Below are 25,303 nucleotides of genomic sequence, written 5' to 3' on the forward strand. Positions count from 1 at the left end.
CAGTCTCCGGTGGATGAGAGGTCAATGAGAAGCGCCGGTAATCTCTCTGGGACACCAGGTGACTCTGGAGCGGCACGAGTGGTGAGGAAGGCTTCTTTGGAGTTGGGAGCGAAGAAGGGCGTTTGGAAAACAGCCGCGCCGGGCCGCGGCCGCGCGCCTGATTGGCCAGCCAAGGCTGTCATTCTATTTTGGAGCGCGGCGGTTGGATGAGAATTGGCCCACCAGATCTGGCTCGCCAGCCCTGGCCAGCTCCGGGGGCCAGCGGCGTGCTGGGAGAGTGCACGTACTGTACTGTACCGTGCTGTGCACACCACCAAAGCCCCAACCCATTGCGACACAGCCCGCTTTTTGCCGCTGGGAGCTGTTGTGCAGCGCTTGCTGTCGGCAATTGAGCCCTGCGCTGCAACGCGGTCCGCGATCGCCAACCCGCAGCGCTTCCGACCATTAGAGGCCTCAATATGATCGACTGACCGAAAAGCAGCCGAGTCGGGACTGAGCTTGCCTTGCTTTTGTGGCTGTACCTTTTCACGGCGCTATCAATGCCGCGTCGCGACTGCACCCGGGATTGCGTCGGCCGATGCGCCTGACTGTTGAGTTGTCGCCGGTGCCACGATCAGCTTCAGCCCGATGTCAAGGCATAAGGTAAGGTATTGGAGGACGCCCAACTCTCCGAGAGTTGAGCGGTGGCGGCCGCAGATCTGGGCGGCCACCCGTCGGGCCGTTGAGCCCCCAGTCCACGGTAGATCCCAAGAGGCCGTAAGGCTAGTTGTTTCACACCACGGTCGAAACAGCCCTCTCCGACGTCGGCCCATTGATCAACAAACATCTTGCTCAAGGAATCTCTTAGCAGTGCAAGCGTGATTGATGGCGATGCGAATGTCGGCATTCTGACTGCGGTCACCAGGGAGGCCAATATATGAATAGAATCTCCGTTCGACCATCAGACCCCGCTAGGCTGGTCTCCCTGCATCCTCAAGCGCCGATTTTGCGACCAAGCATTCTAGAACGCCACAGTACTTTTTCAACAGAAGATCAGACCAGGGCCCCGTTAAGACACACAAAGACGACGTTTACGTATTCCGAGATGTTCCCTGTGCCCTGGCGCTAATGCAATATGCCTGGTTGAAACCACGTACAGACGATGACAAACCCAGCCGTTTCGGAATCCGTGTCATCAGATCCGATGCACCATCCGACGTACAGATACCGGCTCATACTAGTAGTTTATACAGTAGATATCACATCAAATCCCTCCTGCTGGAGGCTAATGCATGTTACTTTCATACTACGGAACTGGAGAATGAGATGAGTGCTTGGGGTCCCACGTGGACGCACCGTATTGCCTGGGCAGCCAGCTATCCTAACCACCAACCCAAGTGTGCGTTGATGCATGGGGTAAGGCCAAACCTATGACCCAGGGCAACAGAGCCAGAACTGCAGTGTCTAGCCTCACCGACCTGGTACTTTGACTGAGGAACCGCTCAAGTCACAGCATAGCACCGGAAACCAGTCAAGTAGGATCATTCTTTCTCATTTTGCCCTCGACCCTTGATCGGGCGGGTGTGGTATAATCCAATAAAGCTAGGTAGTTTACAGTCCAGATCCCGTCTCACCACCTTGGCAACCGAAGTGTCCATCCATACTTTGATTTACAACTCCGAACAGAAACAAAAGATCCCGTGGTATCCATAGAAGCCATTGCGCCAGATCCAACCCAAACTCCATGATCATGCATGCTTCTTTCTCAACCCGTATATACCGGGGAGACACCAGATATTAGGTTAAGGGAAAGAGATAAGAGATAAGAAAAGATAAAGAAACGAAAAGAGGAAAGGTTCGAGGTATCCGACGGCCCAGTCCAAGTCCTGTCGGAATCGCACCACTACCACAGCGTCCAGTGTCGTCCAGTTGCTTCCTCTTCACCTTCTCTCCTCCACAATTCGCTGAATTGCCTCGCGGCAACCTCTAGATGGGTGCGCAGCCCGAGTTTTTAAAAAAACTAAGTAGAAAAGATAAAAAGACTTCAAGCTGTGAAGATAGTAAGAAGGAGGCCATTCACGCCACAGCGAAGCTTTGACAGCTTTGCAGTTAGTTTGTCCATGCAGATGAAGAGGCCTCTTCAAGTGAAACCAGCATTGAAGAACTTTCGAGCGGGCGCCTTTCTTTCTTTTTTTCTTTTTTTTTTTTTCTTTGATTGCCTTTCTCTCCCTCAAATGAGCAAGTAATCCCAACCCTTCATCTGCATGACATCCCGCCAGTGGACATACTGCTGTTGTTGCTGTTGCTGCTGTGGAGCCTCCGTTCCACCTGGAGAGGCCGCCGCCTGCTGCGAATCAACTTGCAGCCAAACCTCGCGAAGCAGGCATGCGACCCGCCCGAAGCTGCCAAAGTTGGCGAGATCCCCGAGTTGGGCGACCCGGTCCTCAAAGAAGAGGCGGAACGACGACCCCGCGACGCTCACGCTCCCGCCAACGAGGTAGACCCACGCAAGCGAGCGGTCGAACCCGGCCGGGCCCGAGGGGATCGTCTGCAGCACCCCCACGAGCTTATCCACCAGGCCGACGCAGCTCGCCTGGGCGGGGGAGAAGCCGGGGACCAGGCTGCACAGGTAGATGCGCGCGGCCAGGCGGAACGCGGCCGTGATGTTCTTGCTCAGCTGCTTGGGGCTCAGCGAGCCGTTAGCGTTGAACGGCAGCGCCGGGCTGCCCTCGCCCATCTCGGTCAGGCCGATCTGGTCGCCGAGCACGTGCACGTGCTGGCAGAGCGTGATGTCGTCCATGCCGTCCTTCTTGAGCGCCTCGAGGCAGGCGATCTCCGAGATGAGGTACATGACGCGGTCCTCGCAGCCCATGAGCTCGCGGAGGCCCATCGAGGGGTTGGTCGGCGAGAGGTGCTTCTCGCGGTAGGTGTGCGCGAATGTAGGTGCGCGGCCCTGCATCGTCGCGCCGAGGATGTCGATCCACGCCGTGAGTGTCATGTTGAAGGGCGCTTGCGTGAGCGGCTCGTTGGGATCCGAGACGATGCGCGGCAGGTCGAGTTTCTGGACCAGCGAAATGGCGGCTTGGAAGTGCTGGTGCCAGGGGATGTCCGGGAGGGAGTCGTCGAAGCGGCCGACGCAGCACTGGAAGAAGATGAGGCCGAGGGCGGCCTCGAGGATCTGCTGGTGGTTCTCGTCCCTGTTGAGGGCGTCGCAGAGCGCCGAGATGGTCGCGTACCGGTGGCGCATGATGTCGCCGTCGATATCGTCGCCCTGCAGGCCCATCGCCGCCTTGTAGTGCTGGGCAGCGATGCTCAAGCAGCAGTGCAGGTAGCCCTTGTTGTTCTGTAGCGCCGGGAGGATGAGGTCGGAGCTGACCGATCCGTGTTGGTTCGACTCGAGGATCGGGAAGATGGTGGGGAGCACAAATTGGACGAAGTGATCGAGCAACCGCTGGTCGCCCTCGTCGAGCTCAATTGCCACTTGTCTCGAGCTCATCGACGGTCCGTGGGCAAAGTCGAAGAAGTTGACGTTCAGCGTCTCTTCGGTCAGCGACTCCCTCCGCTCCGAGTATACCTGTTCCGTCCATTCGCCTTCCAGAGGGAATTGAGGCAGGATCGTGCCCGGCGGCGGAGGGGTCTGGTAGGTGCTGAAGGTCGAGGTGGTCGATTCCCTCAAGGTTGGGACATCGTTGATGAACATTTGCCTCTCGGTCTTGACGTCGATCTCGTAAGGTGAGTAAGGCGAGAACATGAATTCGGGGTGCATCTGCGGCGTAAATGGGCCGAATTCGTGGGAGCTTTGCGGGCTATTGAAATTGAAACCAAAGTGCGAGTCGATTGAGGCAGAGCGCGCGCGGTCGAGGGGATCCGAGAAGGTCGCCGACGTCGGGAGCGAGTGCGAGAGGCCTGGCGGCGAGCCGACGGCGGTCTGGATTGTGTGCGTCGACTTCTCGGATAGCTTCTTGCGCTTGATGATCATCTTGATGTCGTCCTTGTGCTTCCGCCGCGCATCGTTGTTGCTCCACCACATCGGCCGCTTGTACTCGCATACTAGACCGAGATGCTTGCAAGCGGTGCACATGGGCGAACCCTCGTCGCACTTCTTCCTCCTTAGCCTGCATGTGTAGCATCCTTCACCACCACCAATGTTAGCTTCCAGATCCGGCAAGCAGTCGGGAGCGGGTAAGACGAACCTGTCCTTGAGCGACGGTGCATCTGTGTCTTTTGCTTCGGGTTGGCATTAGCACCGGCCTTGGAAGTGGCCTTGGCCTTTGTTGTCGTCGCAGTCGAAGTGGCAGCCATGTTGACCTGCGATGCTTTCCTGTGGACTCCTTGGTGGTTGGGGGGTAGTGTTGACATTTGTATGCGTTACCCTCTTGAGGTACCAGGGGGGGAGGGGTGGCGGGGCGCGGCCGGGGGGGGGGGGGGGGGGTGTGAGTTTTGGGCTGGGCCGAGCACAGGCGGGACGGGATCCTCGCTGGTCAAGGTCCAGATGCCTGGGGTGGTGGAAAATCGAATTCGGGGGAGGGGCCCTGTCCTCGGATTCCAAACTCTCAAGCCCTCCAGACGTTCTTCAAAAACTCAAATCGTCGTGGGGACTATTAGATTACTGTATGCTGTGTCGTGAATGAATGACTGGATCCGAGCAAGTCCGGCTTGCGTTTCTGGAATCTGAATAGCGTGAGATGATGAATGCTGCCGAGTCGGAACCAATCTGGTTGGCGGCGAGCAAAGGAGTAATTAAAAAGAGAGAGGGAGAGAGAGAGAGGTTAAGGGAGTCTGTTGACTGGACTGGACTGGACGACACCTCGGGATCTCCAACTTCGTTTCGTGCCTGCTCAAGAGAAGATCGAAACATTTGCCCTCGAAGGAAGTGGGCAAATTCTTATATCTTAGCCAGCCTGCAAGCTCCCAGCCCCAAGTTTGCGGTGATTTGCTGTGTTCTATTTTTGAACATTGTGGGCAAAATGACCGCTTTCCTTTTTTTGGCCCATTTTGTGATATTTGCCCACTTGTCCCATAGTGTCTGCATGTGCGTCCGCTCGGCTCTTTTCGAGTCACTCGCTGGGGGCGGGGGGAAGGACGATGCGCTTATTGGTGCCCATCAATAGGCGGCGGCCACTCGGCACGTCTCTCTTCGGAAGGGAACGACCAACAGGACCCCACCGAGTGGGAGGTCCCATGTAGGGTGACAATGGTGACATGGGGTCCATATGTGAGCGGGCACAACTCTCCACGTCGGCCGCACTCGTCCCGGAAAGAAGTGGCTGCAGGGGTATGGGTCAGTCGAGCGATTAAACAGGCAGCTCATGCATGTCGAGGTCTGCAACCAAGACCGCCTGCTCATTGGTACGGGGGTCAGCCCGCCCGCAGGGTACATGACGGAGGTATTCAAGATGCTCACAACAGGCACGCCTAACTCGCTTGGGAAGCCCAGCCATCCAGAGCGGGAATCAGAGGCCCGATGTCATTGCTGATCTCCAAACAAGCCCGGTCAAGGACGTCCCCGCGAGTGGGAAGGAAGCCGGATGGACTGGGCTCGCTACCCAGCCTGCCCAAGAGCCGTCCAGCATCGTCTTTGCTGTCTTATCTCGCCCTTGAGAAGCTCATCAACAAAGTCTGCCGGGGCAGACCAAAACCATTGAAGCCCAACAAACCCCGGGACCGAAAGAGCCTAGGCCAGATACTCGAGGCCGAGTGGGTGGGCAGCAACTGGCCAATGAGTCCGAGGTTTACCCTACACTCTTGCCGATGGCTCTTTGCAACCCTGGCCCACCATATCGACGATGCATATGCACACATCCTTCGCACCAACCGACACCATATCCGTCCAACTCTGACAGTAGGAAGGAAGGCCCTTCCGGAATATGACGCGGTGGCCGTCGTCTCCCCCAGATGACAACGACCGTGCACGGTGTACTGCACGGCGGTACGTGGTGAAGTTGTGCCTCAACGATACAGCACAGTATTCAATGCCCGTCCTGCCCACGACCCGCTTTGGAGCCATGCCTCTGCGATCTTCGTAATCTCCCATCGGATGGGAGCCCCGGATCAGCAACGAGGGGAAAGAGGGCCCCTGCACAGCGTGAGCGATTTGCCGTACCCCCGCGTGACTTTCAATATGAGCATAAACCTTGCCGGAGGCGACAACCGGCTTTCCACTTTCGATGGCGGTGGGAATGCCAAATCCGAACAGTTCTCAAATCATCAGGGCCGGTCGGACGGCCGAGCTCGGATTGGTCGCCTCACCAGCCAGTCGTTGGAGCTGCATTGCTCTGGTCGACGTGGCTGGCCAGTCCGAGCTGGAGAAAGCTGCCCTGCAGGCCCTTCGCTGAGCCGTGGTAGGACAAAGTGCTCCGTACATCCACTCTCGGCATACTCCTGCGGAAGAGACCAGGTACTGTAGACGTGGGCCGAGGCAGCGGAGGTATCCGCTCGTGGTCGAATGTTACACCTGGTACCTGGCTATGCTCAAAAATCCGCGCAATCATGCGACGATGGGGTCTGAGGGGAACGAGTATCAGCGTAGCATATCCGCAGAGCGCGGAACTTTGGATTGGGGGTCAGCAGCTGATGGTGTGTGGTTGCGCGCAAAAGAATTGGCGTCTTGGGACAATGTGCGGTTATCGACGTTGATTCGATGGAATGCGGTCGGCAAGTGTGACGACTCATGGCTCGTGCATATGAGCATGCGGCCCGAGGGGCGGCAACCATCCCAGATTGGCTCGAGCATCAAGATCAACCAGGGTTAGTTACAAGGATTGTTTACGCTAAGGACAGACGCTTTGGCCAATAACGCGGGAAGGTACAGGGATAACCAAGATGTACCAAGGATGGCCGCGGGGTCCCTGTCCGATGATTGACATCCAGCCCGCCTTGTCCCTCTTGGTTCCAGCGGCCCAGCCTTGGCTGTTCTGCTCTGCGGGACGAAGGGGCACGGTCAAACAGCCTTGCTCGGTCGGCCAGCTTACTGCCCGGTTGTGCACCGAGGAGCGGAGGTACCTCGATTTTTCCCGGTGCAGGTAGCGGCAGACCCGTCGATCTTGCCAGACTGTATCCCAAGTGAACAAATTTGCGGGCGAGCAATCTTCCTTCTGGCTTTGGTGGAAATGCTATGGCCGCCGCCGGCTCATGCACTTCAGAAACATCTGAGACATAATCAAGCAGAAGCGCGAATGGACAAATTTGTGGCTTTATAGAAGCACGCGTGATGAGGAGCGACATGTTTGAGGCGTCAAGTGATTCACTATCGCCACTGGGTGGATGCGTGGTCTGAACAAAGGCAGCGCTTCTGCCAAATCATCCGAACCGCCCTGCAAATCCGAGCGCAAATCCCTCCCAAGGAAACCGGGTTAATTAGCCGCCCGGTGCCCGCTTCCGGGAAAATTAGCTTGTTAACCGCCCGTTGCCAAATTTGCCCTTGTGGATGTAATGGAAAAATTTGCCCACATTGCAGATGCGGGCTAATTATGGCCATGGTAGCATGCACTACAGCATACACCTGCATGACAGGATCAGCGCTGCGTCCTATTTTTGCCCATCACTTGTGGACCAAATTAGCCCAATATCTCTTGTCCAGGTTAATTATCCCACTTCCAGTTTTCTCAGGCTAATTTTCCATCCCAGAGAAATCTTCTCTTTCTCGGCGTGTTGCTGACCGAGACCACGGAGATCTCGCAGCGCACGGTTCCGAGGGCGGCAGGATTCAAGCTCCTCTGTCCATTGCCGACCCTGAGGTGCCAAGAAGCCTAGTCGCACACAAACTGCGCTCACTGTGTCAGGAATTTGTCACCACCCCTGCCCATCATCACACCTCCCCAATCTGTCAACTATGTTCAACGGCATCACGGCTAAAAGAGAGAACGGCCGATGACAACGCCGGTGGGATTTGCCTTTGCACGTTATCACGCTGGGGGGAGAATCGCTACCGCATCTATCATTCACATCTACACTACGCCATTGCAAGCGTTATTTGTGCCAAGTATTGTCAGTGCTCGGAGAGTTGTGGGAATCCCGTCTATGCCAGTCGTCGCAGTCGTCCACATCCCATTCGAGATGAGTGAGAACCACCATGACAAATTGCTACCCTGCCAAAGACGAGGAGGAGAGGGAACGGCCCGGTAATTTTCAGCTTGGCCGCGTCTGCCGTGCGGCGCATGCATCTCGCATAACACTCATGGGCTCTTTTACCAGGTTTTTAGGCTTGCGAGAATTTTGTTTTCCGGGCAAAAATCGACTCATGGCCGCCACTCCACGCAGTAATCCCTCCGATGGCTTCACAAGCTATCCTTCTTGGACGGGCAACTCGACGGCTGAAACTGGCTTGGATGGCTATCAAAGTGCTCCTCCCGACCAAAATCGGGAGGGTGTGAGTCTATCCGTGGTCCATGTCTAATCTGGTGGCGTGCAAATACTCTTGCGGATGGCGCCCGCAAAGGCCAACGGTCAAATCATCGTGTTCCCCCTGTCTCGCAGATCCTCATGACAACCCCAGATGCCCGTGCGAACCCTGAACTTTCAGGGCGCAGTTTAACGGCCCGTGAGCTGAGCATCAGGCATTGATTGAAGATCCGCCTAAACCCGGCTGAAGATTAGTCTGCGCCTCTCTCCCCGGGCAAGGGCGAACCAACCAAAGCCTAGCAACGTCTGGACTGTTGGATGCATCTGATCACGATACCGTGGCAAGTGACTGGCAGCAGAATAAACAATAGGGGCTTACAGAAGCCCCCCAAAACTCAAATGTTGCTCCCTCCCCTCTTCCTGTTTTGGAAGAGAACTCGTTAGTACAGTAGATCTTGACCCCTCACAGAACAGGGATTCAAAAGATTTCAGCTTTCTGGGCTGGCCTAGAAGACCCACAACGAGACAAGCCTACACAGACACGTTGCAGTATGCACGTCGTCACCGATAGCCTCCGCAACTTAACCCTTGCAAGAGAGATCGTGAGCCATGTCTGAGAGCCAGGGTACCAGAATGCCAAGATGGCAGGGTAGTTTCGTGATGATGTTGGTGCTACGGACGTGATAAGGAGATTAATTCCTAGATAGTGACGACGATCACAAAAGCGACAGAAAACAGAAAACAGAAAACCGAAGCGAGAGAGTCTCGACGACGCCTGTCTCATGGCGCAATCAAGGCAAAACACGTGCGTTAGAAGAAAGATCCCAGGAACCTGCTCCAATTCGATAACTTTGATGTTCAGGATCATCCGTAGTGCGACCCTACATCTCCCTAGCTAGCCACTCACACTCCAGGGTCTGTTCTTCGGAACGTTGTCGTGATATTGGGCCGACCATCCACCTCGCTCTAGGTCGCAGCCCCCTTTTGTCATGTGAATCCGCAGAGGCAGTTTTTTCACTGAGCTGATTCGGTTCCCAAAGTTCACGACCGAGCGGATATGAAGTCCTGTGCAGACGCAAATTAGTGCACTGCCGAGAGAGGAATGGGATGGCAACGGAGAGGTTGGTTCAGAGGCTATTGTCGGTCTTGCAAGCATCCCGGTCACGACAGGATCCTAAACTCACAAGTGGGTTCACACAATCTCGGAGACGACCGACGAACGACCTCCCTTTTACCCCTGAGCATCAGCCGAGATGGCGCCCTCTCAAAAGTTGGTTGTGGCGGTCAAGAGATGTACGGGAAGCGCGTCCCGAGGAGGGAATACTCGGGGCGTCAGAGATGGTGGATGTAGGTAGCCGCTGGGTGGTTGATAGGATTCTACACCGCGATGACGGCCAAGTTGGTCATCATACGCGGTAAGCGTTTCTCGAGGTCTCACCAGTTTGACTCATCCTTGGTGGTTGTTACCTCATCACGAATCGTTCCGAGACAACGGCATGGAACCTCTGGAAGTATGTCAGTAGCCGTGAATCGTAACACCCCTTGCATGTTACGAATGCCAGTAGCCGGTGCGTTCCTAACCCGAGCAACGAAGGCCAGTATTCGATGCACCTCAAAACGACGTCCGAGGACCATCAAGCACGAACTATGACGACACAGAGTCGGTGTGTCTGCTGTACCACTTTTGCAGCGGTGCCGGCAGCATAACGCCCCGTTGAGCAAGCCCGATGTCGCGAGCATGGATCAGATGAGCGGTTATCTTCCGGGCGTAGAGACGGAGAGACGCCGTATGGCTTGCAGCTCCGGTTCTGCGAGCCAAGGGCAGGGGTTCTCTTGAATTTTAGCAAAATGCGTAATAAGCCCGGGTGCAACAGTTGAGGTTGAACTGGAGTCCTTGAGATAGACCCGCCAAAGGATCTGGGTCGCTAGATCCGCGGCTCGCATGATGGTCGTCGGACCAAGCGAGCACAGGGCCTGCTCAGCATCGGGAAGCTGTCCCGGATGGTCACCTGAGAGGGGTCTTTCCGATTTCGAGGGCTCACCGCCGTGGAATTTCGGGTGGGAGATGAAGGAACAAGGGTGTTGATAGCGATGACGAAAGCTGAGATTCACCGCAACTGCTCGGTTCCGGTCCCGAACGTGGCAACAACCAGGAATTTCGCCATGAAACTTTCCCCGAGGCGACCGCAAACTACGCAGGACACACATGTCGTCCCCATCATGTGGCCCCTAGGCGTCATGCCCACAAGAATGTTCCGTCGACACCGGGTCTCATGAAGATGTGGATGACAGGAACGTGGGGAGTCGAAGCAGGGCGGGGTAGCCGGCCAAGCCTCGCCTGCATCCGAAAAGGCATGGGATGACGGTCGAGCTGCAGACTCCGCACGCACGCTGTGGAGAAGTCGGACATCCTCGGCCGGGGAGTGGCCGCAACCTTAGCTCCATCGTCAGCCGGACCGTTCCACGATGAACTGCGCCGGAAGCTATCGCGCTAGTTGTCGATCAGATGCCTCTCGAGCCCAATTGAACTCTGATCGCTTGACCGAATCCAATTGCGCCCTGGCGGCGCTCAGGACGGCCAAGGGGACAAACGGTAGATGAGAGCACACTGTAGCCGGAAGGGTTGAAGGCACCTCGGCCCCGCGACTGCGGTGTGCAACCGGGAGGCGTACAGTACAAGGTGTGCAACATGCTGTGGGCCCCAGACCAGGGTCGATAGCCCATAGCAAAAGTGGCTTCGGAACTCCCTGGCTTCCACGCGGAACAGCGCAAGGGCTCCGTATCAACGCCTCACGCTCCCGCGGCCTCACCAGCGCAACAGCCATGAACTGAACTACCGACCGCCACGCAGGCCGCAGAAGCGGTCTTCCTGATTAATGAGGGTAAGGCGAGAGCGGGTACGCCGGTGAGCCGAGTCCCAGGGCTGCAGCGACGTGGTGAGCAGGTGCAGGGCTTGCTGAGGTGCGTTGAGCGATCGGCTCACCAGGGAGTTTCCCCGTTTCCTTCCCGCCCACCAAAAGGGACGGCGGTCTGATGCGGATTAGCGCCAGGCCGCTGGGCGCTTAGGCCGTCTATTTTTTGAAGCGATTCTTCAGAGATGAACCAATCAGGCGACGGAGCCGTCCGATAATGGCAAGCACGACAGTATTTTCAGCCCAATGGGCATCCAGAGCAACCCTCCCTCGTCCGGCCCCTCGCACCCTGGCGGCGGGCACCCCCACCTCACCACTGCACCGGCCATGCAATGCACCAGTGTGGCCACTTGTGGCCGTCCTCCGGCTGCCCAACCAGCCGTCGACTTTCGGCCGACTTACCGCCTCGCCCTGGTTCGGTTCGGTGCTTCTGGGGAGTTGACACGCATTGTCGCACGCACACCCTGCTATAATTATAGGTACCCTGGGCAAGGTGCTAGCAGCCACCTCACTCTGGCAGCTCTGGGGGCAGGCGCCGCAGGCATACCTAACGGATGGCATGCTGCAAGTGACTGCAAGTGCCGGGACGGGGAGAACACCTCTCGGATCGACCTCGAACCACCGGCTACCGGTCCCCTCTCTTTGCTGCTTCCCTCCCACCTCACCTCAATATCACACATATTGGCCCTAGACCCCGCCGTGACACCCCTCGCAGGGGAACCCCAGTTGATCCGTTTACTTCGCATCTCACCGCACTCCAGTACACTGACGCTACTGTTGTACCGCCTTCCCGATCACATTGTGACCGCTCTGGAACTGCAACTGCTCCTTTCCCCCGGCGCTTGTGCATGCGCGGTTGTGAACCCCGACATCGTGGCCTGCCCTACATAACCTTACTGTAGCCACCCGCACGCCGTCCCACCACCGGTTTCCGCTCTCCTGGTTCTGGCTCCCGGCAGTCCTCGAGTGGACATGCGACGCTGGTCTCACTGTGTCTGCTCTCCGGACCGGCGATAGCGTCCATCCAGCGAAGTCGCCTCTCTAAAGCGCTTGTCCGATCGTGGGTATACACTAGAGATTGCCGGCAACGGCAACGGCAAATCTTATTCCCCGCCACCTACCGCATCCTAGTCCCGCGGGACAAGCCAGGAAACGAGACACAAACACCATGGTGCGTCCGGCGAGCAATGGGAACCGGGGAAACTCGCACGGGGGGGGGCTAACACTGGCGCAGGATCACATGCGATTCGCCACTCGCGAGCGGCCGCATCAAGAGATGCTGGAAAAGTCGCGGGGACGGGAGGTATTCTTCTCGGCGGCCAATGTCAAGAACAGGCCAAACTCGGTATACACCGAGTTCATGGAGTCGGACTTTGAAATGGAGCATGACGACGACCACATCCTCGATCTCGACGATGACGACGGCGAAGTGTACAGCGAGTTTGGGGATCTGGAAGGGATTGAAGATGGAGAGTCCTCGCCTCGCATTAGTATCGGCTCGGTAAGTGCGCCCTTCTTTGGCTTGGGAGGTAAACTACCATACTCATCGCGGCATAGTCCGGACAACCCAGTTTTACGACGCTCTCGACGCACGATGAGGTCCAGACACCAAGGTCACTGCGGCAACGGCCGTTCCCCTTCGAGAACGAACTGAAGCAGCAGGTCGAGGGCCCAAGAGGTCCTCATCTGTTCCGTAGCTCGATGTCCTCAGCGCAATCGATCGAGTTCCAGCACGCCCTTTCACTCTCGCCAATCACGCCAAAGAAAACCCCGTTGGCAGATTTTCAGCTGCAAGATGTCCATCTCACTCCACTTCCGAGGAAGAAACGAGACACGGGCCCATTCCAGTTCACAGACGAGGAGCTTGATACGGCCACCTTGGCCGATTGGACCCCCGAGATGGTTGCCCAGCGGATGCTCAACGCCGGCGTCGAGCTCCCCGCTGCGGAAAGGTTCGTTGAGAACGACATAAACGGGGCGATCTTGATCACGTTGAAGTTTGAGGACCTGAAGGAGCTCGGTATCTCTTCATTCGGCGTGAGGACACGCATCTGGGAAGAAATTCACACAATGAGGAACCTCCAGCAGCCCGAGCTGATGCCTGAGACGCCTATTGACGACGAGCCGGATAAGGCAGTGAAACGAGAGCTGCGCAGGAAGGAAAGCAGGGGGAGGCAAAAGCCGCGGATGAAGGTAAACGATGTCATCTCTCCCCTCGAGTCGGTCTCGATCGTGGGTATCGAGCAGGTCCTGCCAAAACCCCACAACTGCTCCAAAGGCGAGAACTGTCCCAAGTGGAAGCGGAACCAGCGATTGCTAGAGGCCTTCAAGAAGGATCACCCTTTTATTGATGACAATGGCATCATCATGATTGCGGGCGACCCCGGCAACCCGGAGACAGCCGAGGCGCTCAACCCGAACGACGAACACGTCCGCCCCGTTTCGGATGCAGTTCCATCTGTGGTGGCTTCTTCGGATGTAATGGGCCCAGGGAGCCTGCCGCCTCTTCAGTATCTTCAAGAGGCAACACTACGCAGTCTACAGTCACGGGACCCCCAGGACAACGTACGGCAATTCCTCGACTTTCAACACCATCACCTGCACGCCTCCAGCGAGGTCCCTCCAACGCCTCCATTTGAGATTGCACCCCAGGGCAACCAGCAAACCCCCCATGCAGGGCTCCGGAGCCTGCCAAAGCTCTCGATCCCTACGAAGCGGGCGGATACCGCCGCCGCCAAGCAAGAGCCGCAGTCGGCGCGAGCCCGGTCTGCTCGCCCTGTATCCCAGGTGATACCCTCCTTCCGAGAGCTGAGCCCATCCTCGGATGAGGCCACCCCCACCGCACCGTACCGATTTGGTACTCCGTTCTCTGAGATGGATGTACCAGTCACGATGACATCCATCCCTCCGGTATCCCGGGACTTCTCACAGTCGGTTCCGCCAGACATGAACTACCGCCACAACCCGGCGCCTCCCCGCTCCATGTCCCGCAACACAATCCGCCGGCCTTCCTTCCCGGTCATGCCCGCACTAGACGAAAACTCGATTGTCACCCCCATCACTCAACACCCCAACCGATCCTTCTCGCAACGACTCGGCAGCCAACGGCCCCTGCAGCCGCCACCGCGGGTGCAATACCCCTGGACGCAAGCCGAGCGCCCAACCCTCGAGAAGGCCATCCCACCGATGCCCGGCTCTGCACCAGCAGCAGCCTACCCAGCCGGTCCCGCCACTGCCAGCACCGCCGGCGTGAAAACGGTCAACATCGGCGGCCGCCTCTCACCCATCAGCGACAAGCCCAAGGTGGATATGACGGGCGGCAGCGCCATCACGTACCAGGGCCTGATGAAGAAGCGCAAGACAAAGATGCTGCGGCACGAGTGGCACGAGCACTTCTTCACGCTGCGCGGCACACGCCTAGCCATGCACAAGGACGCGGCCACGGCCGCGACCAAGACGCTCGAGTACATCGACATTGATGACTACGCGATCGCGTGCAGCGGCATGGCGAGCGGGTCCAAGCTGAATGCTGCGTTCAAGGCCATGCACATCAGGCGCGGGAGCGACGATGCCAAGGCCAAGGACGTGGCGGCGTTTAGTTTCCAATTGATTCCCCAAGACCCGAAGGGGGGTGTGCGGTTAAGGAAGAGGGAGAGTTCGTTGCCTAGTGGTGGTGGCGGTGCTGCTGCTGCTGCTGCTGCTGCTGCCGGGGCCCCGGCGGGCGTTGGCAACTCAACAAGCGGCGGCGGTGGCGGCGGCGGCAGTATGCCGCCTATCGAGGGTGCTGTTAATGGCACCGGTAAGACGCACCATTTTGCGGTCAAGGGGAGGGATGAGAGGATCGATTGGATGAGGGAGCTGATGCTCGCCAAGGCGCTCAAGCAGAAGGGCGAGGGGTTCGAGGTGAGCGTGAACGGGAATATGATTTGAGCAACGGTTGCGGCTTGGGTCTGCTTCCGTTCTATGAGGGATGAAAACTACTCCTTTCCGGCTGATAAGAATGTGTCTATGGCCGCTCAGCCGGAGTATATATACGCTGTCTTTTTCCTTTACGCTACCCCCCTCTCATGAATTTCGTTTCTACTTTGCTTTCCTTCGTTTTCTTTCTTTCATTTTTCCTTTCTTTTTTCTCTCTTCACCCGAACTTGTCTGTTGGTTTTTTTGGTTTTTTTTTGGCTTGCGAAGATACCTAGGTTGCTTTCCCACCTTCTTCTTTCTTTGTTTTCCTCTCTTCGACTTACCCCTCTTCAGCGTGACGCCTTCTTGAATATCCTGCATGTCACGGCGTGGTTTGGCGTTGCTTTTCTGTTCTGACACGGTGAGATGGATATGACTTGATGGCCGGCGCTTCGACTGAGGACTATCTATGGAGGGTCTAGATGAGAGCTTGACATATGGCAACATATTGGGACACGCTCCTTTCTTCTTCTGAGGACTGGATGATGAAGAGTATCTATTGGGGATATGATAGTTAGCTTAGTTGATAATGAAAAGTATGTGCGTTTATTTTGGCTTGAACTCCGGTATGCTTCTCGCCGGGTTGTGATGTGTCTGGCACCTCGCTGCGTAAAGCTATGGGACCAACGGGCGGCGCCGGAGCTGGGTTCGGTGCGCGATTCTGTTGCCTTGGGATTTTGTTTGATTCACCGACAGAGCCGCTGCCATGGCATTCCTGGCGTCAGAGAAGTGGCCCGTCTAAATTGACCCAAGCTTCCCTGGTTCGAAGGGTGGGTAAGCATAATGCAGCCCATAGGACAAGCGAATACATTTGCCGTTCACTGCCCAGCACCATCTAGCCCGGTATTAGTGTAACTATTCATGAATCCGCGAGTAGGTTCTTGGTGGCAGTCGGTCGGTTTCCTTGATATCCTCATACACAAACATTGAGCACACTCAAATCCGTTTTGTACAAGTACATGTAGATCTATGCTTGGGTATGGCAGATGTGTCCCCATTTGCCTCCCCGGGCTTTGTATTATACAACTCCCACCATCCCTCTCCTGGCGGGGAGACCAACGGGCGGGAGAAACCAGACGAAGTCTTAGACGGTCGCTGCACTGCTGCCCAACATGTCCTGCCGCGAGAGATTCGCTTCCTTGCACACCTTGTCCCAGTCAATGCTCTTCCACCACGCCTGGGCATACGCCAGCTTGCCGCCAGACTGTCCAACGCCAAACCCATAATCCCATAGCCAGACGTGTTCCCAGGTGTTGAGGCACAACACGGGGACCAGATCAGTGCCTCCCGGCGCGAAGGAGAGCCGCTTGGTTGCTTCGGGCGACCGCTTGCCGGCGCCAAAGGCGGTGTTGTCGAGGTACCTCTTGCCCGTCTCGATGGCGGCCTCGTTCCACGAGCCCGACTTGGTGTTCATGTCCACGTCCTGGCGGCGCCAGTGGGCGGCCGGGTAGGGCGAGCCAGCCAGGTAGGTGGTGAGCACCTTGAAGCTGACGGGCATGAAGGGCGTCGACACCTTGACGAGCCACACGAAGCCCGGGCCGAACATGGCGTCGGCCGTGTAGATCATCTCGTTGCGCAGCGTCTCAATCGAGCCGAACGACTGCTCTAGGTGACCGCGCAGCAGGGCGGGCATCTCGACGGGCTTGGGGGTGAGGTGCTGGAAGAAGAACTGGTTGTTGTGGGCCATGCTGGCATAGTTGAAGGTGGGTGCGAACTCGGGATCGCGGGCCGTGAGCAGCGTGATATCTTTGATGTCTCTGCCTTCATGGTCGGTTTCTGAAACAACCGTGGCATCGATTGTTAGCTTCTAGGTCTCCGGGGAGCAGGCGGAATGAGACATGCCGGCGATCAACGCATTCAGCTTCTGCAACAAGAACGTCTGATACTGGGTCCAGGAGATGTTGAGCGAAGCAGCCGACAGGAACCCGGGAATGCCTTGATCCGTGGGGTACTCGAGCGGTCGAAGGGTATGCTGTGATCTCGTTTGGCAAGCCAGCGGCAGCAACCTTGACTGGGCCGGTACGCCGAGGCGCGGCGGTCGTGGTATTCTTAACCTCGGGCGCAACATGAGTGTGTGAGTGTGTGAATGTGTGGTTGAGAGTTGGAAGGGAAAGGCGTGCAAGAGGCAGGTCTTCTCTTCCTTCTGCGTCGTTCAAAAGGAAGAGTTGGGGTTTCAATTGTCGTTGTGCCTGCCTCGTCGTCGCCGCCTTTTACCGAGATATGCGCCCGGAACTTTTTTTTCTAGTTCAGAAACGGAGCTTCCCTTAAACTTGTCACCGCCTAAGAATTGAGGCAGACATAGCAGGGCCTCACAGTAAACCCTAACCCTTCATTCTGAAAGCGGCCTTTGAGTTTTGACTGCAACAATACCTTCCATTTCTATACCATGCTAAACAGATTGTAGGTGGTACTTCGCCATAACTCGTCGGTTTGAAGCAGCACATATTTATGAGGGAATATGGTCATGTCGCCTCCAACCACGCAGAGCACTCGTCATGCAGCCGGTTCTCCGAAATAAGGTCAATGTTGGAGTCAGAGGTACAGTGAAAAAGAGGCCAGCAGTTGGCTTTGCAGCTTGTCAATGCCATCTATTGTTCACACGAATTACCGAAGGCACACCAGCTGGACACCCCGTTTGAAACAAATTGACATTCCCACTAACAGCGCCTTTGGTGTAGCAAATGGTGTGTTGCGAGGTCATGGCTGTGCTCGAGACGCAGCCTTGCACCCTCGATGTGCTCGTTGCACGGTGACCTGCTTCGCCACGTCAACTGGCCTAAGTCTCGCTATCATTCAATTTTGTGGATTATCCTGTCGTCTTCGCGGCGTATTTCTGTAAATTTCTCCGCTGAAGAGGATCACCATATACTTGCAGTGTGGCCGCTACAAAAAGATTAGGGTTGGGTACACGCCTGAGTGCCCTGGTTTCGGCTGCTTCCCCCGCAGCGACCATGGCCGGCCAGATCACGGTTCACGAGAAGGGCTTCACGGTGCTGTATGAAGCGCCGGATCCCCTAGTCGAGTATGTGTTTGCCTTGCCACCGACCCGCTCAACACGCTGCTGTGCTTCGCTTCCAGCAGAACCGCTGATGTCGTATAGTATAATATTTGTACATGGATTTACCGGGCATCCCAAGCGCACTTGGACGTTGAAGGGGGCCAAGTTGCAGTCCGCAGATCCAGCAAAGAGTAAGAAGCATGGCCCGGATGACGAGCCCATCGACACCGCCCGACGTTTCAAGATTCCAAGGCCTGGTGGGCTATTCAAGCGAAGCTCTTCAGCTCGCTCAACTGCTACATCCTCGATTCTCGCATCCAGTCCAGCGCCGGTGACGGACAACGCAAATAGCGAAAGCCAGGTAGGACCTGAAGGGCCGCAGCGGGAAGTCTACTGGCCACAAGATCTCGCCCCGAAAACGGCCCCAAATTCACGAATCTTCACATATGGATACGACACCAATGTTCGACACTGGTTCGGGGGGGCTGTGAGCAGGAAAAGCGTCTATGACCACGCTTGGGACTTTCTGTGCTCCCTCGAAGCTCTGCGACGCGACCCAAAAGAGAGACGCCGGCCTGTCCTCTTCATCGCCCACAGCCTCGGCGGTATTGTCGTCAAGGAGGCGCTGCGCAGATCCCGAGGGTGCGGGCAAACAAAGCCTCATCTTCATGCTATCTTCGAAGCGACAATTGGCGCCTTATTTTTTGGGACCCCTCACGGGGGCGCGGATCCGAGGGGGTTTCTCCATCATGTCCTCTCGGTTTCAGTCCAAGCCCTTGGTGTCCAAGTAAACAAGCAAATTGTCGACACTCTGATGCCCGACGCCGAACGTTTGCCGGAGTTGAAGAACGAATTTTCCGTCATGTGCCACGAGAGGAAATGGCAGGTGTATTCGTTCCAGGAAGAGTACGGCGTCCGGGCACTCTTCCAAAGGAAGGTCGTCGACGACCAATCTTCTTGTCTGAATGAGCCCACGATTGAAACGAAGCAGCACATTTCGAGCAACCACATGGATATGTGCCGCTTTTCAGGTCTCCCAGACCCCGAATACTCCAAGGTGGCCGCAGCAATGGCTTTCATTCTCGGAAAGATCAATAATAGCACACACACCGTGAGCCCCGAGTTATCTCCTCCCCACATACAACCACAGGACGAACGTTGCATCACATATGACGAACGTATCGCACGCCAGCCGTCAATACCCAGAGCCCAATCCCCAGGCACCCCTTCGCTGCAAGAGACTCGATCATGGAGAGACAAACCCGCGATAGAAGGCGACAGCGCCATCCCTGCCGATATAAAGCAGTCCCTGATAGATCAACTGTATTTCGACAAAATCGACGAGCGGTTAACAAGCCTTATGCCTGCCCAAGGGAAAACATGCCGCTGGTTCCTAGCCAAGGAGGAATACGCATCCTGGCGCGACCCAGCGCGGCTGGCGGATCACGGCGGCTTCCTCTGGATCAAAGGCAACCCTGGCACGGGAAAGTCAACTTTGATGAAACTCCTCTTCGAGGAGGCTAAGCTCGGTTCGAGGAGTGATCCTTCCCAAATCACGCTGTCCTTCTTCTTCCTCGCGCGAGGCACGCTCGAGGAGAAATCGACAACAGGCCTTTACCGCTCCTTGCTCCACAAACTCTTTGAGAAAGTCGCGGGCTTAAAAGACAGTCTGGAGTGGTTGGAAGCCGATGGCGCAAGGATTATGTTATCGAATGGATGGTAAGTGCAGATCGGGACTGTGTATGAGCTGGACCCTCCCTTTCAAGCTGTAATCAATCGTCTCGCAGTGTCGTACCCAGGCCATGGTTCTTGTTCCCTCGTTTCTATCGTCGTCTCTCTCTTAAATTCTTTTTCTTTTTCCGTAGCGGTTCCCCCCTCCCCGGCGCCAAGCGGAAACGTCCAGAAAAGGAGGCATACAGCTGACATTGTTGTTTAGGCACAAGGAAGCGTTAAAGCTAACGTTGACCCACGCGATTCGGAAGCTTGGACATAGCTCGTTGACCATATTCGTTGATGCGTTGGACGAGTGTAACGACGACGAGGCCGAGGACATGGTCTTTTTCTTCGAGGACCTCTGCGAACTCGCTCAAGAGATCCAGATTCGGTTGCGGATTTGCTTCTCCAGCCGGCACTATCCTCATATCGAGATCAAGAAGGGCATCAAAGTCATTCTGGAAGACGAAGTTGGACACGAGGAGGACATCAAACATTACATCAAGTCAAAACTCCGGCTGCGCAAAACCAAGGGGGCCGAATCACTCCAGTCCGAAATTCTTGAAAACTCCTCCATGATCTTCCTTTGGGTCGTCTTGGTTATCGACATCCTTAATTCGGAATACCCCGGCAAGCCCATCGAGAAGATGCGTAAGCGACTGAGAGAAATCCCGCAGAAACTTGCCGACTTGTTCGAGATGATTCTTGCCCGAGATGAAGAGAATCCTGAGCTGCTCCAGCTCTGTCTCCAATGGATCCTTTTCGCGACTCGCCCACTCAAACCACAAGAGCTCTATTTCGCCGTCCAATTTGGACTCGACAAAACCTGTTCAGGCTGCTGGGACCAGGAAACCCTGGATCTGGACCAGATGAAGACGTTTGTGAGAAGCTCTTCCAAGGGCCTGGCCGAGGTCACGCGGAACAAGGCTTCGGAGGTCCAATTCATCCATGAGTCTGTTCGCGACTTCTTGCTGGGCAAATACGGCGGCCAGTGGTCGGAGGCTGCTTCCGGGAGCTTTGTGGGCCATGGTCACCAAGTCTTGAGGGATTGCTGTCTAGCTCAGGTGTTGAGCGCTAGTGCCAGCCAAAGCTTCGGTATACCAACCAATTCTGCACAGAATACAGAACAACTGTGGGCGGCATCTAGCTTGGAGTTACCGTTTCTCAAGTATTCAACCCTCAACATGCTTCACCACGCCAACAGCGCTCAGCAGCATGGAATGGAGCAAAGCGTTTTCCTTGATGAGTTTCCCCTCCAGCAGTGGGCCATCCTTCACAACGCGTTCGAGAAGTTCGCCATTCGGAAGTACAAAGAATCAATCAGCCTTCTTTACATCCTTGCCGAGAGGAACCTGGCCTACCTTATCAAAGCTTATCCTCGGAACGAGTCGTGCTTCGATGTTGGAGATGAACACGAGCGCTATGGGCCACCGATTCTTGCCGCACTGGCTACTGGGAGCGATGACGCGGCGCAGGCGCTCTTGGAAACCCTAGCGCGGGTCCAGTCACCACAACCTCAGCTTCTCGATCTCCTTAAGCAGTGGCCCCAAAAGAAACTCCCGGGACCCGGTTATAGTCTCACTTTCTCGAGGCAGAGAGGCGTTCTATCTTATATTGCGGAGCACGGCAACGAAGTCATCCTCTCCTTCCTTCTACACTTTACTCGTGTTGAGACCAATTCACTAGACCACAACGGCCATGGTCCGTTATGGTATGCCGTCACCAGAGGGCACGAGTCCGTCGCAAGGACATTACTCGAGAACGGTGCCAATCCTGACGCGCCGAATAAGGCGGGCGAGACACCGTTACTGACTGCCGTACGGGCCGGTCACGAGGCGATAGTGAGGCTACTCTTAGAGCACGGTGTCGGTGCTAACGCGGCGGATAAGCGGGGCAATACATCGTTGCAGTCTGCCATACGGGCCGGTCGCGAGGCTATAGTGAGGCTACTCTTAGAGTACGGCGCCGATGCTAGTGCGGCGGATATTGTGGGTAAGACACTATTGATGTCTGCCGTACGGGCCGGTCACGAGGCTATAGTGAGGCTACTCTTAGAGCACGGTGCCGATGCTAACGCGGCGGCTAAGTGGGGTGATACACCGTTGCTGTTTGGCGTACGGGCCGGTCGCGAGGCTATAGTGAGGCTACTCTTAGAGCACGGTGCCGATGCTAACGCGGCGGATAAGCGGGGCAATACACTGTTGCTGTCTGCTGTGCAGGACGGTCACGAGGCTATTGTGAGGCTATTTCTGGAGAATGGTGCATGGATTGATTCAAGGGATTCCACGGGGCGGACAGCGTTGATATGGGCTGCTGGAAGAGGGTACCAGGCGATTGTAAGACTACTCCTGGAGAACGGTGCAAGGATCGATGTAGAGGATCATACTTTGCGTACAGCATTGGTATATGCTGCCGAGGAAGGGTTCGTGGCGGTTGTAAGGCAACTCCTAGAGAACGGTATTGGGATCGATTCGCAGAGTTATAACTTGTGCATACATAGAGCGTTGATGGTTGCTGCTAAGAAGGGACATGGGGTTATTGTACGGTTACTCCTAGAAAACGGTGCACATATCGATTGGAAGGATCATATGGGGCGGACAGCGTTGTCATATGCTGCTAAGGGAGGAAGCGAGGATCTGGTAACGCTACTCCTCGAGAAAGGTGCAAGTATCGATGTAGAGGCGTATATTGGGCGGACTGCGTTGTCATATGCTGCTGAGGAAGGACGAGAGGTTGTTGTACAGCGTTTGCTTGCGAAGGGTGCTAAGGCTGATTCGAAGGATATGGCTGGGAAAACACCACGATAGTATGCTCTTCGCGGAGGACACGAGCATGTCGGGAAGATTCTTGGTGCTGGCCTTGGGCCTCTGTAAAGCTTTCAAGACTGGTTAATTTGGATGCTTGCTGTTTGGATCGTAGACAACTCTCACCGCGTTATAAATGGTCTAGCTATTACTAGTCTTGTTATTGCTAGTATCGCCTCTTCTTCCTCGCCTATCGTTAAAATTGCTACCGTGGTTAATACCGAAGGTGCCGGATATGATGGGACTGGTGTTTTCTGTGAGAAGCAAGACCATGGCCCTGCGGGCCCGACGCTTATCATCTGAGAGAACGAGTTTTATCCTTATTTTTTCTCTCGCCGTAGGAGGATGATCCCGACTGGCTTATTTCGCGACCATTTTCTCGAGTCCTAATATTTGCCGTATGTCTGTTAAGTTCAACATGAATTCTGCGCATTTTTATCAAGGTTTTCAGGTTAGTTGCCAGGGATTCCTCTCGCGCCGTACTCTTGACAAAGTTTCAGTGTAACGGTTCTATTTTTCCTAGTTTCGTACCCCACAAGCAGGCTGGACGTTGTGACCTTAGCAATGTTGACGTACAAGTACGTTACCCATACACTATCCCATTGTTGTCTCCGTCCGGGGTGTGCTCAGGCCCTCTCGAGGTGAGCGAGGCAGCTACGCCGGTTAAGCATATGCTATAGACCCAACCTGGCACTCATGTCCCCGGCATAAGGAAGCAGGACTAACGACACAGCCATAACTGTCAGTCTAACGGACAACATAAAGCGTACCGCTTCTAAAGCAGTACTTGCTAAGTGGGCCGCTTTTCATCTTGTACAACTGATCTAATGCGTACTCTGCACTGAGGGTCTTGTTAGGATGTTTTGGCTCGTTCGGGAATCTGTGGGGGCTGGGTAACAACCTGTACAGAGGGTCCACCTTGTTGAGAAATCGGACAGACTTGGCCAGGAAACCTTTGTGCTTTTGCATGGGTCCAGGGCCCCCTTCTCCGACACCGACGGGTTTCCCAGGTCAGGGAGGATTCATGCCATTTTGGTATCTGGAATATGATGCTATTTACTATCAAGACGATCTTGCCAAGCACCTCTGCCCAGACTCCGTTCCCAAGTGCAAACGGAACTTCCCCACCGCTCAGAGGCCAATGGAACATTCCCGCTTGAAATGCAGTATTGGCAATACATAAACACACTACAATCATCCGCGCACCGTGTTAGATGTCGTCTTCAACCATTCCCAATACATCTAGCTCCGTCCGGACCATACTCTCGAACTCTTCCCTGTCGATGCCTGAGGCTCGCGACAGCAAAAACAGGCTTCTGATGCTTCGCGAGATATGCTGCTTGACACCGAACTCGCTTTGCTCGCGCTTCTCGGCCCTCTCCTCAAGTTTGGCGACCATTTGCGACCCGTTTGAGCTAGCACTCGAGGCGGGCCGGGGGTGGAGTAGATTCTGCGCCCGCTCCTCGTCTTCTCTTGAGCGGGTCGAGTGCGCCGACGGAGACTTTGGAGGTTCTGCCAGCGTCCAGGTGCCGCCGGTCTCGCTCAACTCAGCCTGATCTGCACTGTCACGCGAGCGCTGTGGCCTTGCCAGGCCCAAAGGCGGAGGCGCATCGACGCGCTCGACGTGCTCGACGCGCTCACTGTGCTCGACATGCTCGACTTCCTCGACGTCTTCGTCGGGATCATAGTTATCCATGGCTGGCTGGACAGAGTCGTACTGTGCGTAGTACGCATCCTCTGCGGACTGGCTGCGGGTGATGTCAGGTTGGGACGGTCTTACAGTCGGTTGTTGCGGCGCGGGTGAGCGATTCACGGCTGGTGTTCGAGCGGGCGTCGCATCGTATCGAGCCCAATAATCGTCATCGTCGTCGCCGTCGTCCTCCTCCTCATCTGCAGGTTGTGCTGTCCAGGTACCGTTTACGGCACTAGGCCCACGCGTGCCGTTGATGCTGGGTTGCCTGCCATCGGCCAGATTTGTCGCTTGGTACGCCTTCTCGGCTTCGCTAATGCTCGAGAAACCGTCGAAGGAGGAAACAGTTGAGGTGCCGTCAGCCACACCGACCTCGCCAACGCGCCATCCGTCACCGCCGCCGTCTGTATCGCCGGTGCAGTACACGAGGCGGAGAAACAGATCTAGCTCCCCGAGAACAACTAGGGTTTGCAGAGTTTCCTGATCTAACCTCCGGTACCTGATGTCGACGCCGTGGTCCCAATCCAGCTCAATCTCACCGGAGACCGGGTGGGGGTCTAGGCTGCCACTCTGGGCGATGCTCGTCAGCTTGGGAACATTGGCGGTGTCGTAGGTTAAGAGTCGAATCCAGGATTCTGTGCTCATAGACGACAAGAGCTGGACACGCTGTCGGAGGATGGGCGAGAGAAGTGGCAGGACTGTTATTGCGGGCTGTATTGACGCGGCAGCACCCGGCAGCGCTGAGAGCACCGGTGCTGCGATGCTTCTGACGTCTGGAGGGGCAATGTTGGGTGACAGCATCGCGACAGCCATTGTATTGAGCGTGGCGATGTTCGAATGGGTTTAGTATTCTCGACCAAAGCCCAGCTACCGGCAAGGACGAAGAGGAGAGGATAGGATATATGAAGGC

At 56.0% G+C, this 25,303-nt stretch overlaps 5 protein-coding genes across 5 annotated transcripts; 2 read left to right on the top strand and 3 right to left on the bottom strand.

Moving 5' to 3' along the window:
• Positions 1-2,209: 2,209 nt before the first annotated feature.
• Positions 2,210-4,338, bottom strand: UME6 (DNA-binding transcriptional regulator ume6; the record flags this gene model as incomplete). Its single annotated transcript, XM_071056535.1, has 2 exons — positions 2,210-4,110; positions 4,173-4,338. 2 exons carry the CDS (start codon positions 4,336-4,338, stop codon positions 2,210-2,212), a joined length of 2,067 nt encoding a protein of 688 aa, XP_070912636.1.
• An 8,133-nt stretch (positions 4,339-12,471) lies between these two features.
• MFIFM68171_01114 (Hyphal anastamosis 9) lies at positions 12,472-15,161 on the top strand (the record flags this gene model as incomplete). Its single annotated transcript, XM_071056536.1, has 2 exons — positions 12,472-12,732; positions 12,789-15,161. 2 exons carry the CDS (start codon positions 12,472-12,474, stop codon positions 15,159-15,161), a joined length of 2,634 nt encoding a protein of 877 aa, XP_070912637.1.
• A 1,111-nt stretch (positions 15,162-16,272) lies between these two features.
• MFIFM68171_01115 (mitochondrial 37S ribosomal protein mS42) lies at positions 16,273-17,256 on the bottom strand (the record flags this gene model as incomplete). The annotated part of the gene is made up of 2 exons (XM_071056537.1): positions 16,273-16,964; positions 17,031-17,256. 2 exons carry the CDS (start codon positions 17,254-17,256, stop codon positions 16,273-16,275), a joined length of 918 nt encoding a protein of 305 aa, XP_070912638.1.
• Positions 17,257-18,139: 883 nt separating this feature from the next.
• Positions 18,140-22,338, top strand: MFIFM68171_01116 (Inversin; the record flags this gene model as incomplete). Its single annotated transcript, XM_071056538.1, has 4 exons — positions 18,140-18,210; positions 18,289-19,905; positions 20,123-22,235; positions 22,297-22,338. 4 exons carry the CDS (start codon positions 18,140-18,142, stop codon positions 22,336-22,338), a joined length of 3,843 nt encoding a protein of 1,280 aa, XP_070912639.1.
• A 1,575-nt stretch (positions 22,339-23,913) lies between these two features.
• Positions 23,914-25,194, bottom strand: MFIFM68171_01117 (uncharacterized protein; the record flags this gene model as incomplete). The annotated part of the gene is made up of 1 exon (XM_071056539.1): positions 23,914-25,194. One exon carries the CDS (start codon positions 25,192-25,194, stop codon positions 23,914-23,916), a length of 1,281 nt encoding a protein of 426 aa, XP_070912640.1.
• Positions 25,195-25,303: the final 109 nt, after the last annotated feature.

This window comes from Madurella fahalii (assembly GCF_045866475.1).
Source record: "Madurella fahalii IFM 68171 DNA, scaffold_1, whole genome shotgun sequence".
In the NCBI taxonomy this organism is placed as follows: domain Eukaryota; kingdom Fungi; phylum Ascomycota; class Sordariomycetes; order Sordariales; genus Madurella; species Madurella fahalii.